This window comes from Phymastichus coffea, unplaced genomic scaffold (assembly GCF_024137745.1).
Source record: "Phymastichus coffea isolate CEN01 unplaced genomic scaffold, Cenicafe_Pcof_1.1 PCOF00098, whole genome shotgun sequence".
NCBI classification, from domain to species: Eukaryota; Metazoa; Arthropoda; class Insecta; order Hymenoptera; family Eulophidae; genus Phymastichus; species Phymastichus coffea.
Window position 1 is genome coordinate 678,306 of NW_026706909.1, and position 13,927 is coordinate 692,232.

At 34.0% G+C, this 13,927-nt stretch overlaps 3 protein-coding genes across 8 annotated transcripts in view; all 3 read right to left on the reverse strand.

Annotated features, from left to right (window-relative positions):
• Nucleotides 1–1,777: 1,777 nt before the first annotated feature.
• On the reverse strand, nucleotides 1,778–8,115 carry LOC131669924 (pyridoxine/pyridoxamine 5'-phosphate oxidase-like). Of its 6 annotated transcripts, none has more exons than XM_058945138.1 (6): nucleotides 7,997–8,115; nucleotides 3,049–3,248; nucleotides 2,880–2,979; nucleotides 2,465–2,539; nucleotides 2,201–2,403; nucleotides 1,778–2,136 (listed from the first exon to the last, which is right to left on the reverse strand). In XM_058945138.1, the coding sequence occupies exons 2-6, from the start codon at nucleotides 3,222–3,224 to the stop codon at nucleotides 2,007–2,009; spliced, it is 684 nt and encodes a 227-aa protein (XP_058801121.1). In that variant the 5' UTR covers nucleotides 3,225–3,248; nucleotides 7,997–8,115; the 3' UTR covers nucleotides 1,778–2,006. The 6 variants fall into 6 exon arrangements, with proteins under 6 accessions (XP_058801121.1, XP_058801120.1, XP_058801119.1 ...); XM_058945137.1 differs by lacking the exon at nucleotides 7,997–8,115 and adding an exon at nucleotides 4,847–4,883; XM_058945136.1 differs by lacking the exon at nucleotides 7,997–8,115 and adding an exon at nucleotides 4,823–4,882.
• Nucleotides 8,116–9,212: 1,097 nt separating this feature from the next.
• LOC131669933 (dynein axonemal light chain 1-like) lies at nucleotides 9,213–12,112 on the reverse strand. Its single transcript, XM_058945158.1, has 4 exons — nucleotides 12,005–12,112; nucleotides 10,990–11,196; nucleotides 10,055–10,332; nucleotides 9,213–9,421 (listed from the first exon to the last, which is right to left on the reverse strand). The coding sequence occupies exons 2-4, from the start codon at nucleotides 11,186–11,188 to the stop codon at nucleotides 9,266–9,268; spliced, it is 633 nt and encodes a 210-aa protein (XP_058801141.1). The 5' UTR covers nucleotides 11,189–11,196; nucleotides 12,005–12,112; the 3' UTR covers nucleotides 9,213–9,265.
• Nucleotides 12,113–13,247: 1,135 nt separating this feature from the next.
• The window catches only part of LOC131669890 (atrial natriuretic peptide-converting enzyme), a 41,981-nt gene continuing 41,301 nt past the window's right edge, over nucleotides 13,248–13,927 (reverse strand). The window contains exon 12 of the mRNA XM_058945082.1: nucleotides 13,248–13,751. Within this exon, the coding sequence (XP_058801065.1) occupies nucleotides 13,566–13,751 (186 nt within the window). The 3' untranslated portion in view covers nucleotides 13,248–13,565. The remainder of the gene's footprint in view (nucleotides 13,752–13,927) is intronic.

Consider the following 13,927-nt stretch of genomic DNA (forward strand, 5'->3'; position numbering starts at 1 on the left):
CACGCGAAAATTCTTGAAGCTGCTTGATCGTTGCGGCGCGGTAACGCGTGCGGGCTAGAGGTGCTGGGTCTCACCTTATTTCTTAATCCACTGCTTTTAAATCGAAGCATGTTTTCTCAATATTTTACCGGCTTTACGCTAGAACGCTCGTGAATATGTGCGGGCAATTTATTGTTCGTAAATCTTGAAAGCGTAGAAAATTGGGCGCACGATCTGCAATACTAGAAGCGCGATTTTCCTTTCGTAATTCACCAAATCATAGGATTGAGTACTGCTCCGACCCGAGGAAATTATTTTCCTCAAATCATATCGAAAATGGAAATCTTTAGAACACGCGTGTAATTGCGCGCGGCTTTGAATAATTCTCTGGTTTCAGTTTCAGTTCAAAAGCCATCTTACGGTTTATCCACAACTGACCGGACTACGAAGGTGAAATCGTTGAAAGCGAACGAATTTCTTTTCGAAAATTTCAAGAATTCGCATGCAGGTACAGTACGTCAAAAAGAAACAAGAGAGAACAGGTGCTACAGATGCTTAAAATAAGCACACAAGAACGAGCCGTGAAGACGTCTTTTTCAAATTTCTCTATTATTCATCTTGACGGTGTCTCTCTTGCAGAAGAATTCGGTCATCGCTCTCTGTTTCCTGAACTTTGTAAATAGTCGATCGATGCTCGAGGAACGTATAAATTCACTGCATTCGCAGGTACACGCGAAGCATAGATTTCACGTAACATTTATATTACAGTAGAGTATAGCAATCGTATTTTACAGTGTGAAAATTGCCTTTATAGGCGCGCATCGCTTCTTTTACTACATATTTTCACTTGAATACTCAAAATAAAAAATCAATAAAATTACTCATTCCAAATAATTTGTTATTTAAAATGAGTGCTTATAGTCGCACTTGTAAGGCGCAATAACAAGCGACGTACCCCCCCCCCCCCCCGCCGCTCTCCCAGACCATGCGGCAAAGTTTAAATCCAAAAAAGATGATTAACGTTTGCCTGCACCCATGGACATCACCGAGGGAATTCGGTCGAGAAAAGGCCTACTGCGGGAGGCGCGCGACCCGAATGCATGTCAATTAGTGGGTGGCACGCGCCTCTATGTGTACATTGTTTCGCGCAATGCACACGTGAAACGACAATGACGCGCGCGATCCACCAAAAGAGAGATAACACAGTTTCCCGTATATTGCCTGCGTCGCTCTCTCGATTGACCTCTATAACATTGTCGCGTCACGCAATGAAATTAAGATTCGAGTATACGCAGGTACATATATTATTGTATTTATGGCTGTGTTGCTTTTTGCCCCCTCTGTGTCCGCTTATGCTTTTATGGGAGTATCGATTGCCAATACTCCGGGAGTACGACACACGAGTGCTTTTGCTCTAGTTATGTACGCATTACAATTGGCCCGGCCGACGAGCTTTTTCTATTACTTATTTTATTTATTTATTGATTCCTTTCGATACTCGTAGTAATGCATGCTCAGCTTTCCTTTGCTTCTAATGTTCAAGCATCCTTTTTATTGCGAGAACGTTCAATATAATGGTCTCATAGTCAACATTTTTCTCATATATTTATTTTCTGAACTTGATCAGGTGTCTTTATCTAGCTCAGTTGTAGAAGAGATGGATACAACTAAAATTTTCTACAATGGACAAAATATTCGCGTTTGTAAAAACTGCGAAATGCACATCGTATGTCCTAAAAATAAGACTAAATATAATTTCTATAAATACTATATTTTTATTAATGTTGTTCCATGAACTAGTAAATTAAGTACTATCAAAATGAATACATAGTGGCGTATAGTGTTTGGATAGAAAAAATATTGTATATAGAAACGGATAAAAATACACGTAATAATAATTATGTGTTTAGTCATAATACAAAAAAAAAGCCAACGAGCAATAAGAGCAATATATTAGACAATGAGAAGACAGATTAGCTGAATCAATGATCTTGTGAACACGTTGTTCTTTTTTTTCTGCAAGTCGTTCAGGCTGCGATTCTCTTGTGCATCCAGCTTGACGACGGACTGTCTCGCTCGAATAGAATTCGATCGCCTATCAAAGTGTCCCTGGCGTAGTAAAATTCGATGGCTGTTGGCACGAGTTTGTAGCCGACACTGAAGCAAATACGAAATTCGGAACGGTTTCTGTTAAAACATTTGGGAGGCTTTGAATACTTACTAGTGATCGGGCATCGGAAGGCTTTTCTTGTTGAGTCGAACTTCGTTGAGGAGTTTATCGTGCTTGGCCTTCAACTCGCCCCAATCGACTTCCTGATCTTGCGGGCAGATGTAAGATCGAATCTTAGCGAACAACTTGTCCTTCTCGTACAGTTTAGCGATGGACTCTTTGTCTGCTACGACGACGTCGCCTTCTATTCGCACCTGCAATGAGTTTTTGCATTACGCTTGGCTGTGCTTTTTCTTAACAAGCGCAAGATCTTACTTGTCGAGCGATTCGTTGATTCTTATCGTTCACGTAAGCCCACAAGAAACACATGGCAGCCGCTGGATTTTCAGTCTAGAAGTAAACAATGTTTTACGCCACAAAATCGTTATTTCTTTGATCAATGTTTTTTCGCCTGCCGTAGTTTTATCTTAGTTGAAGCTGTGCTCGATCGGTGAAGGCAATACGTGAATTCCACCTACGAAATCTCCACCGATCTAGTATAGCCTCAACTAAGACAACATTGTTACATCGCTTTTTTTTAAAAATGTTTTACATTTCAATTTGGCTATTCAGAGAGTCAATATGTTTGCGCATTTCTGTTCATTTGAATTTGATTGTCAAGAGCCTCCGTCCCAATAGATCTTCCATTCACTGTACTTTATTTAAATGGATCAACTGAAGTGAAACTCACCAATTCCTTGGCTTTCCTACTGCGATTATCCGTGTAAACGACGAAACCATCTTCCTCTATTCTTCTCAATACCACGTGTCTCGCACTTACTTTCAAATCTCTTTCAAAACGGAAAGAAAACATCGATTAATTTCATTGACGAGTCTTTTATTTTCTCCTAAAAACTTACTTGGATACAGTAGCCAAGCAGAGCGCTGCTGGTAAACCAGTTGAAAATTTACAAGCTTCCTTGTACCAATCGTTGAACAAATCGTAAGGATCGTCCGACTTGAGATCGATGTAGCACAGATCCGAGAATTCTTCACTCGGTGAATTGTTCAACGCGTAGTTCATTGTATTATTCATCGCAGTTGTAGCGAAGAAACGATGCTGTGAAAATGAAAAATGTCGAACTGTCATTGACGCATGTCAAGAATATCAAACTGCCAAGTATAGTTAGGAAATTATAGCGTAGTTGTCCTTTTTTATTTATATTTTGTTTTCACAAGCCATGGGCGCGAACATTAAATTTAAGCTGCAATCATCTCACGAGAATAAAATGTAAATTTTCACAAAAAAAAACATAATTACTTTGTTGCCTATATAGCGAAAACCCCGTTAATGCGTTACACAAGCCACATGTAGCGAGACTTTGACCCACTTCTGATTAGTTGGCAAAACACATTACAACGCTCTCTTACGTATACGAATCGCATTTTTTTTTCTTCCTCGATGACTGCCGTGCCGTACGTTTGATATATCAAGTGAAATTTCGAAAAGCGTTCGGGTTTTTACACATCGGAAACTGAGATATCGACTGTCGCGTTACTCAATTGTAACGCGATACACTCACCTTTCAATTGGCAGTGTTATGGCAAATTTCATTAATAATTTACGCAAGGGTCGTGGCTTTTTGATAACGCGTCTAATTATGCAATCGTTTACAGTAAAATAAATGGTACCTTTAATAAATTTATAGACTTCAAATGTGCCGTTGAGAAAAGTTACTTCGATGTTATCGTTACGAGAGTGTTCCAATTATTCAAGCGAAGAAATGTATCGATCGAGTAAAAAAAAACCAGAATTTACAAAACAGAGAAAAGTGTCCTGCTTCCAATTCCGTGATACAATTATTGATCCGTATTCGCTGGAAACAATATGTATTCGGAATCGTTCATAATACAAAAATTTGCTCTAGGAGAAATAATTGATTACGCGATATTGATAGTGATGATAAAAAAAGTCTAAAAATAATTAGTTTTCATTTATTTTGAGTACATAAGTAATTAATGAATTAAGTACTAATAATATATAATATTATATTATATTACAATTATAACATTATAGTTATAATAACTATAGTTGATATCCTGGAGTTGAAAAGTCAAGAAAGTGTTGGAAAAAGCCATGGAAATTTAATAAATACAATTTTGTAAAACTAAAAATGCATTCGACTATTGGAGTAGTTTTCTTAATAGTAACATAGTTACATAAGTAAATTTCCATAAATAAATAATATATTACAATTAAGTGAATGTATTGTTAGCAATTTTTTTCTTTTGATAGTAACATTTATAAAAAGTTACTTTTAACAGATTTCATGTTCTTTATCATGAGAAAAGACAGTTGAAAAGTTAGAGAAATTTTGTACGAGTGCATTGTAAAAACCCTGGTTATTAAACTCTCTTTCTGTACTTTTTGCACCGAAGTTGGTTGGAAACATGCGAAACTTGTTTCACTAAAAGAAGTATCCCAACCATCAACGTATCAAAGTTTATCCCTTCGGTATTACTTTACTTACAGGGTTGACAAAATTTTACTAGTTAAAATTCCATATTCGATACGTACGAGTTTCTCATTGAGCACTACAATATCGAGCCAGAACTACTTGCAAGCGAGGCTTCTAAGAAAAAATCAATCGCACGCAAACAAAAGCTAAACCAACATCGCAGTAATGTCCTAACCCACTCATAAAATATTTTGCAAACTTGGTTGGAAAAGCTTCGTGGAGAGTCTCATTCGCCGACCACGTATCGTAGCAAACTAACCCTATATGACATTTTTTGCCAGCGTTAGTGAGAGAGAATTGCAGCTTTATGTCTTCCTGGAAGTAAAGAGAGAGAAGGTACGGCTTTGACCTGTGAGTGTATATATAGGCATATATTCGCGGGAAAGCCCTAAAGGTACGTAAGCGCTTTAGGAAATGTCGAGCTGAATATATAACTTTTTTAATTTTCTTTTGGACGGATGAAAGATTCTTTTCATTTATTTCATGCGAGTTGATGAGAAACTTCTTGAAAAAAAGACGTGGCAAAAAATTTTGTCTTATAAATCTCTATGGAAAAATTGTCTTGAAATTTATTTTGAATGGAAAAATGTCTGTATTAATGCATTCAATCTAGAAAGTTTTTTTTTTACCGTGTCTTTGAATAAAGTGTCCGAGTTTTACATTATTCATTTATAATTGTAATTGAAATTGGAAGTTTCAGTTATTATATGTAATAGTGTAAGTATTTAAATTAAATTTGTCGATGTGAAAACATGATATATTTCGAAGATTAATAACGGACAATTATTATTCCGTTACAATGTATTACCTTTGAGAATTTATGTATTGCAAATAAATGCAAATAGAAGTGTCGTAATATCAAAATCCTATAATATTGTCAAATGCCATTTCAAACAATTTTCATTTAGCTAAAACAAGAAATGAACGGAAAGAAAGCTTGTGGTTCTGATTTTTATAGTAAAGTATTTTCAGAGAAGATAAAGTTTTCTTTTCAGGGCATGTCAATGTTTTTTGAATTTGAAAGAAATTATTCATTTGCAATAGCAGACAGATAAATGTAGTGGAAATTAATATTTTATAGTAACATAAAAAATTTATTAATCTGTATTTGCAGGGGAGAAAAATTTACAATTTTTTCCCATTAAATTACTCCAACTGGAAATTGATTGATATAACAAATATAAAAAAAAGTGTCAAATGAGTGTATAATTGATAGTAAAGTTTATAATCGAACAACATGAACTCAGAAAGCACAAAGATATTAAAATCCTCAATACCGTAATTTTCTTTTTGATAATGTTTATAAAAAAACTAAATTAATTCTTCCGACATGTCAATTTCAAACAATATGACCATATCTACCGCAAGATTATGTCGCACTTGTGCATTAAAAAACTAAAGAAATTTATCATTACACTCATATCAAGAGAAATGCCAAAGTAAGAGAGAGGATGAAATTGTATTGCGCTACACTGAATATCGAGGTAATTGATAATCCACGGCTCATCTTGTCGGTGACGATCGATTCGTAACGAATCCAAGTTATAGAGACATCGGATATCGTTTTAATATTAGTTAATGTTAGTTGCGGTTCTCTTTTTCCACGTGGAAAATCATTGCGTCAACTTTTACATTCTCATTATAAAGCATCACCTGTAATTCCATATCTATACAATTTTGTAATTGCATGCGTCCGACATACAATGTTACCTATCTATAATTTTTATGTGATTTCACGTGATAATAAATTTTTTCTCGGTGACATAGTTTACCCTAATGATAACAGATTAGAAACGATATTTTTATATTGACGGGTAGAAACAAACTTTGTGAAGGGATGCTCATCTTTTAAAGAAGTATAGTTTCAAATTTTGAATTACAGTAATTGACGAAAAATAGTTAAACAAAAATCTTTTTTTATTTAGAAAGCGTTATTCGATTTATTCCAGTCTAATTATCTCAGCATATAAACAAACAATTCTTTGCTTATGAAACGTAAAACGTTACATCTATTTCTTGATGCTGTAATTATTGTTTGCTCACTGTAAAAATAATTGAACCTTGACACCTTACAGCTTGTCTAGTTTTACATCTATTCATTTAAATAAATTTATTATTAATCACTTCGAAATGGTGAACTTAAAAATCATGCCATTGGAAAATTTTGGAATGAATTTTCAGATGAATGCTTAAACGAATGTCACGTTGATATTAGTTGAAATTTTTCAACGTCAAGTTATAACAATGTCGAAATAATCATGTAATAGAGCAATTACTATAGAAGTTTGATATCAGAACGAGTATTTATTTTACACGTTGAAAATTACAATCAGTTGAATATTATTTTCTTAATTTACAACAAGTTAGCATGTGCAAAATTAGAAAAGCAAATTTTCCAATGGAAAAAAAGATCATTATATAAGAAATATTAGTCGTAACAACATAAAAATGCTTTACATAATTGTTAAGGACATCACCTCTGGTGAGTTTCGTAATAAATCAGCAAACTTGCTTCTGTCGATGAGTCGATTTTATTAGCAATAACGAATTGCCAATGTTAAGTCTGCGTATATATACTTGACGAATATTTCTGAATTGATTTCAAGAGTTCATCGTTTTATAGAACAATGAAGAAATCTACATGAATTATATTTATTTGTTTTTCTCTATATTACTTTAAATTGATTAGTAGACTCTAGATTTAACGCAATTCGCTCTTTTTTTGAGTTTTACAAAATAAACATAATTCTGCCCTAGAATTGTAAATAAACTTAGAAGTCGGGTAGAAATTAAGCATTATCCAAGTACGGGTGTACTTAATAGATTGATTGAGGCTCTTACGTAATTTCAAACTTTTAAAGATGTAATCGCCAGCATATCAAATTAAAATTAGAAAATATTTTCTTTGTAATGGGATGTAGCATAAAGGAGAAACAATGCAACTATACGAAAATGAAGTGACCTTAAAGTGCTCTTCAAATAAGAAATTATTATTGTTATTAATATTATCATTATTATTTCTTTAATAGATTATAATTGAAGAAAGCTACTACTTGGTAACTATATATCTCTATGAAAGTAAGATATCTTCTTAAAATAAAGAATTTTTGCTTCTATTTTATTCAATTAAAAATGATAATGATTCAAAATGCAATACAATTATAAAAAATATTCTTTGTGGCGTATAATAGGTAGTTCTCTCTTATCAATCACTCATAAAATTGTAATTATTTACGATTTTACAATTACAATTTAATAAACATAGACATAATCAAAAGCTTTCATTACCATGGAAAACTGACCGAAGAAAAAGCTTCCTCGCATTACAAAGAACAAATCAATCACTTACCTCTATAAACAAGACCAAAACCTATCAGCAATATTAACGATGAAAAAAGAGGAATGCAAGTGTCTCGGGCAATGTCTGCGATGTTTACCTGTCGAGAACAATGCACGACTTGACTCGCGTGCTGTATAGACGCGTAATGTGGTCGCGCGACGCAGCACTAGCCGCCCATACTGGCGCAGCTTGCTAATCTCTCAAGGCCGCCAGCGGCGACCCATTTATAGGTATGTATGCAACTGCTTCTCCTCCGTTAATTCATACAAAAGTGGATAGTTACGATCGATTTTGGTCATATACCGCTTTCAAAGAATCAAATAGTTTACGCTTTATTGGAGTTTCGTAGCAAACAAAACGAATGTTTATGTACATCAGTTATAGCGGGTAAATAATGCAAGTGAATTAATATTTTAAAAATAGTAATAATAAATAATATATACTACGCATAAATCATTCTCGATAGTGAAAACTATTGAAATACAAAGAGAGATTCGAGTGTTCCGATAAAACTTTGAATTTTCATTTGAAATAATAGAAGCAAGCACCGCAAGCTCCCCAGTCGTAAATGACATGCCAACCCCGGAATATCTCAAGGAGCAAATAGAACCCTAGACGCGAATGTTCACTTGAGACTGGATTCCAAGAATGCCGGGTGAGTCCTGCGGTGAACAATTCCAAAATCTAGGTCAACAAGCTCTGATTTCACAATGTTGATTTACACGTTGATGTTGCATTAAAAAAAGAAAAACACTTGGAGTTCAACGTTCGTTCAACGTAAATTCTAGGTCTTATGCAGCAGGTAACCGGTAGGTCAAGGGATTTGCCGTGAGTGTCAAATTTCTTCCTATTTTTCCTATGTATCGATAAGACCTCCCGACGGTAGCTTTAATTGACTTCCTTGAAAGATCATAGCTGAGCTTTTTATCCTATTAGTTTAATGCTTATTATCGCAGAGTCGAGTAATAGCTGTCAATTTTTTTCTTTATCGTTTCTTGTAAGACAAGTATTTCGATAATTAATTACGGGAAATGCTTATTTTACGAAAATATATTTTAGCGATTGAAAGGAAAATGAAAAAATAGAGTTTATTTAAGAGTCTCAGATAAGGAGAAAAAACGCTATTGAAAACGCTTCAGCAACCCTTATCTCTTTTATTTGGTACATCCACTCGTTCAAAATCTCAACGTTCACACTCGAGTAACTTGAAAAAAAGCTCGACTACGAAAAAAACGATCTTTTCACGTGCCAAAAAAAAGTAGTCGCGACGACGAAAAGTTATTGAACAGCCTGAGCATCCGGTGATTTCGGCGTAGTTTGCGCTTGCTGTTGTTGCATCGCCAATTCCTCGACGCTCATATGTACGAGTGGTTCCCCGTCGAGTTTTTCCAAGCTTGGCAGTCGCCTCGATACTTCTAATCGCCAGTGTTCTGTCTGCGAAACAACAAGAAAGTACTTTTATTTTCCAATCCATTCTATGAAAAAATTGGGCTACCGGCGTTGTTATGTACAATTAATAAAACAAGTATTCTTAAAAAAAAAATTGGACATTATATTCAGAGAACATTCCTTTGATTTTACCATGATTTACGAGAATAGCTTTATTGTGCGATGTACTTTCATTGACTGCTGCCAAACTTGTTGCATTCGAGTGGACAATACTCGACGTCTTCATCTTTTTACGATTATAGAGATATAACGATTAGTTCCATTAAATACGACTCTACGAAGTTTGATTTTTATTCGAATATAGTCATTCAATATATACTTGGAATCACATATCAATGAGGTTTGCTCATTCTGCGAACTATATATTAGATCGAGATGTTCAGCCTTTGAAAAAATAATTTTAAGAAATATTTTTTCACTTCTAATAAAAAATTTTCATAAAAAATGCAAGAGAGTTTTGCTTATTTATTTTTTTGATTGATTTAAACGAATGACCTATTAAGAGCGAAATACAAAGCAGAAAGTTTTATTTTTTATATGGCTATTTTCGGAAAATTGAAACTTTTCAGACTGCAATATTTTTTAACTAAATAATTTTTTAATAAAAACAACATTCACCTCTAATCCTTCAGTGATAGGATTGCCAGCAAATAACAAATCCTGCAAATTCGGCATATCTTGCAGTCTCATAAATTCATTCCACTCTTTTACCAAATTGTTGGACATATAGAGCACCTTCAGATTTCTCAATGCGTTTACACTCTTCATCTTCTCGATAGCATTGTACGAGATCCATAATTCCTCTAGCGTATCACCCAGAGTCTCCAGGCCAACAAAGCTTTTTATTGCGTTACGGCTCAATGATAAAATACGTAGCCTTTTCAAGCTGCCAATACCTGCGTGTATATCCACGAAGAAAAGAAAAAAGTTATTCGATATTAAATCGAATGTCAATGTTAATCCCAATCTGATTAAAAAAAGGTACCGTTATATACGGATTTGTCGATTTTTCTCAGGTGAGTTCTCTCAAATGCAGTTTTAATTTCCCGAAGTGACCTTGTACTCTCCGCGATAGATATGCAAACTGAAATCCGATGCTGTTGCTTATATTATTTGCCATGTATATCCCCTAGCATGAGCGAGAGAGATTATCAAAGCATACGGCCTTCCTTTGAGATTTCTCGCGACGAGTTCTTTTTCCTTGCTTCTCTGGCAATTCATTGTGTAAGGATATGCTATTTTTCATACGAGATAAAAAGATTGGAACCTCAATGCTTTCATTTCAAGCGTGAACGAAAATTATTTTCGAGGAAAATAATATACGTATATTTGTCAATAGTACGTTGAATTCAGTTATTGCGATTCTTCGATGAAAGTTTATTAACTGTAGTTAGCGTATTTACTGATTTCCATACGCGCCAAAAAGCAAATAAATATTCTCTCGATATTGATTCAATCTCTCAAGTGGAATGATTAATAAGGACGTTTTTCTCTTCAAACTTGTACATCATCGACGTTTATTCCGACTGTTAGAATATATATTCAGACTGTACCTGACATTTTCTCGATCATGTTGGTAGATAAAGATAATTTTTCACACAATGTGAGAACAGCAAGCGAGCTATCCATTTTCTCGATCGGTGGCCATTGGAAACTTAAGTTTACTTCGATGGCAGTTGCTGCTTCGGAGTGTGTTTCATCTTCCCAACGTTTTATCGCGTCTTTAATGGTCGTCGGTTTGCCTGCTGACATTTGCACACCTGCGTGTGGTACAAAACTCCCGTTTTATTTTGGGGACAAATGTTTAAACGTTAATGTTGATAAAGGTGTAATGTGCTATTGATACGGGAAATATTGTTTAGAAAATTTGTGCTTTAGGTAATTGAGCACTGTCGTTGTAACCGGACATAAGATACATTTGCCCTAGCGAAAATTTGGAAGATGTTTGAATTCGCAGTAATAAAGCATTTTTTCAATTTATATTTCTTTTAGTAATATTCTCGAATCCAGAAAATATTTATTCAAAGACGAAGTTTCTTTCTAAAATTGCATAAATAAAGAATTTAACGACATTTAAGAATTTTTTCAATCGCGTTACCAATTATAAAGAAAATTAATACCAGAAGAAAACTTTCCGAAAGAGAATCGCATTTGAATGAAGTTCATGTGCATCTCGTGTAGCTAAAATAAATAAATAAATAATTTGTATGTACTATATAGATTAAAAACCTTTTTAGAAAGTTTGTGAATTATAATAGAATTGCGGCCTGATGTATGCTTTTATCACATCCCACGCTGAAATTTTATAACAAACTAACGCATCGGCTGTAATTTTTTTTACCCTATAAAAAACTTTTCGTTCCATTAAAACTTATTGGATAAAGGTAAAGTTGTTGAGAATATAAAATTGTAAATAGAAAAAAAGATCCGATGGATTAAAAGTTGAAGGTTATTGGTTTAAACATTGTAAACCAAATGAGTGTTTAAAATTGGTACGTATGATATAGACATTTTTGATTAAAAAAAAACGAATTTAAAAGAAATTCTTTTTTTCTCACTCTACATTACCTTACAGTGTATATTTACAATATCAACTATATTCTGCACAAACCCTTGGCAAAAGACAGTAAATCTACCACAACGATAACAACGTTTTCGCTCCCATCAGTCTCTCCATCCTGAATAAATATTAACAAGGCGAACTGAACTAAATGCTCGACTCGAAGTAACAATGGGGCAGCATTAACAAGAACATAGGAGGAGGTTGCCTAGGAAAACAAACTTTACCTTTTGAGGATGCGCAAACCGCGGCCCAAATCGATTGAGAGAGTCGCGAGCAGGCGCGGTGAATTTAAATTTTACCCCTTGCCTCGGCCCCTTCGCGCGACAAACTTTATTCGTATTTTATCCTGAAGCCGCGCACCGCTGCTGCTACTAGTGCTTCAAAGATATAATGCTGCTTTTGCAGGGAAACTCTTGCCAAAGCGTACACCACTTTCATAATAACGGCATCGGTTACGCTTGTGAATTTTTAATTGGAATGCAGTTTGCACGACGCCAATTCTTAGATTATGTTTCATAACTTTCTTTACAATGTAAATTAAATTTGAGCCAGTTAGTTGGAATTCCAGATAGAGTTTGTAATACTTTTGACACTGTATTTAAGCGTGAAATTAATCTTTGGATAACAATTGAGTTTGATTTATTTTCGGAACGAACTTTGCCGTGCGATCAAAAATAATAATCCAACTACATAATCTTCATTTTTTTCTTATGAACACTAATTAATCACAATAACATTTGTAATCTTGAATACACTTTCAGTACAATTTCTTTAACTTTAAATTCACTTAGCGGTAAACTTAACGAAAAAAGTTCAAAATACATTTCCAACAACGAGTTTTTATTTTACATAACAACCAATTAAAAAATATCACTATTCTACAGTTATCAAAGAGATGTGATGTATATTTAGATAGTGAGAAACTTTACACATTTTCACATTTCTAAGCCGAATTATGACACTAGTTTTATACATATTCTCTCTGAATACTAACGATGTATATAGAATTACAATTACATAAATTACAATTAAAAATGATGTAACATCAGTTAAAATATTGTAAAAATTGAATTCAATGTAAAATTTAATATATTATATAATACATATTTTATATTTAATATTTAATATACGATTTTTTAATATACAATTCTTCTATAAATACATTGTCGATTGATTATACAAAATATTATTAAAAAGTACTTACAAATCTACATGTAATTATACACAGTAATTTCACTGAATAGAAATGTCATTTAGTAAGCGCAGGTAAGTCTTTCACCTAAAATTAACGTACAACAGTAGCTTAAAAAACTATCTGATTTTTAATGTATAAAATTCAGTTCAATAAAATATATTTCTTATTTCTCAAACATTAAACTGACATAGAATATATATATGTATAAGATAATCTTTCATCGGACAATCAAATCTTTGCGCAAAAACTTTTCATACCCGGGTAAAAGTAACACAAATAACATAAAGAAAGCATTCAATCTCACGTGATATTTAAATTAAAAGAATTGACAATAAATGATCATTCTTCAACACACATTCGTCCAAACATACTTAAGCTAAGTTTATGGTAGATTGAATCCAATCGAGATTGGACGTGACCTGATCGTAGAGTCTTGGTCGCTCGATGCCCGTGGGGTTGCTACCGCAAGCGATGCGCCAGCTGGCGACTCCGAGCACTGCCCACCTGCGTCTGTCGGGCAACAGACATAACAAAGGACTACCTGCCACCTCCTCCTCCTGCACATACAATAACACAGGTATATGGGTCAATTGAATTAAAAGTTAACCAGTTTGTAAATTAATACGACATGCCGAAATATCATAATATAAAATTTTATGCTTGAAGTGTTGAATTTTAGCATTGAACCCGAAGTGTATCACTTACTTAAAAGTGTTATTGAAATACTGTTACG

Bases quoted from the DNA above. Each gene is read 5' to 3' on its own strand.
- LOC131669933 (XM_058945158.1), bottom strand. From the start codon at position 11,188: ATGTCAGCAGGCAAACCGACGACCATTAAAGACGCGATAAAACGTTGG. The intron at 10,333-10,989 runs GTACAGTCTGAA...ATATACACGCAG, and splicing joins CATGATCGAGAAAATGTCAG to GTATTGGCAGCTTGAAAAGG. The intron at 9,422-10,054 runs GTGAATGTTGTT...GTTGTTTCGCAG, and splicing joins CTATCACTGAAGGATTAGAG to ACAGAACACTGGCGATTAGA.
- LOC131669924 (XM_058945135.1), bottom strand. From the start codon at position 4,830: ATGAGTGGGTTAGGACATTACTGCGAT. The intron at 3,249-4,803 runs GTTGGTTTAGCT...TCATTTTCACAG, and splicing joins GGTTAGGACATTACTGCGAT to CATCGTTTCTTCGCTACAAC. The intron at 2,404-2,464 runs GTAAGATCTTGC...AACTCATTGCAG, and splicing joins ATCAACGAATCGCTCGACAA to GTGCGAATAGAAGGCGACGT.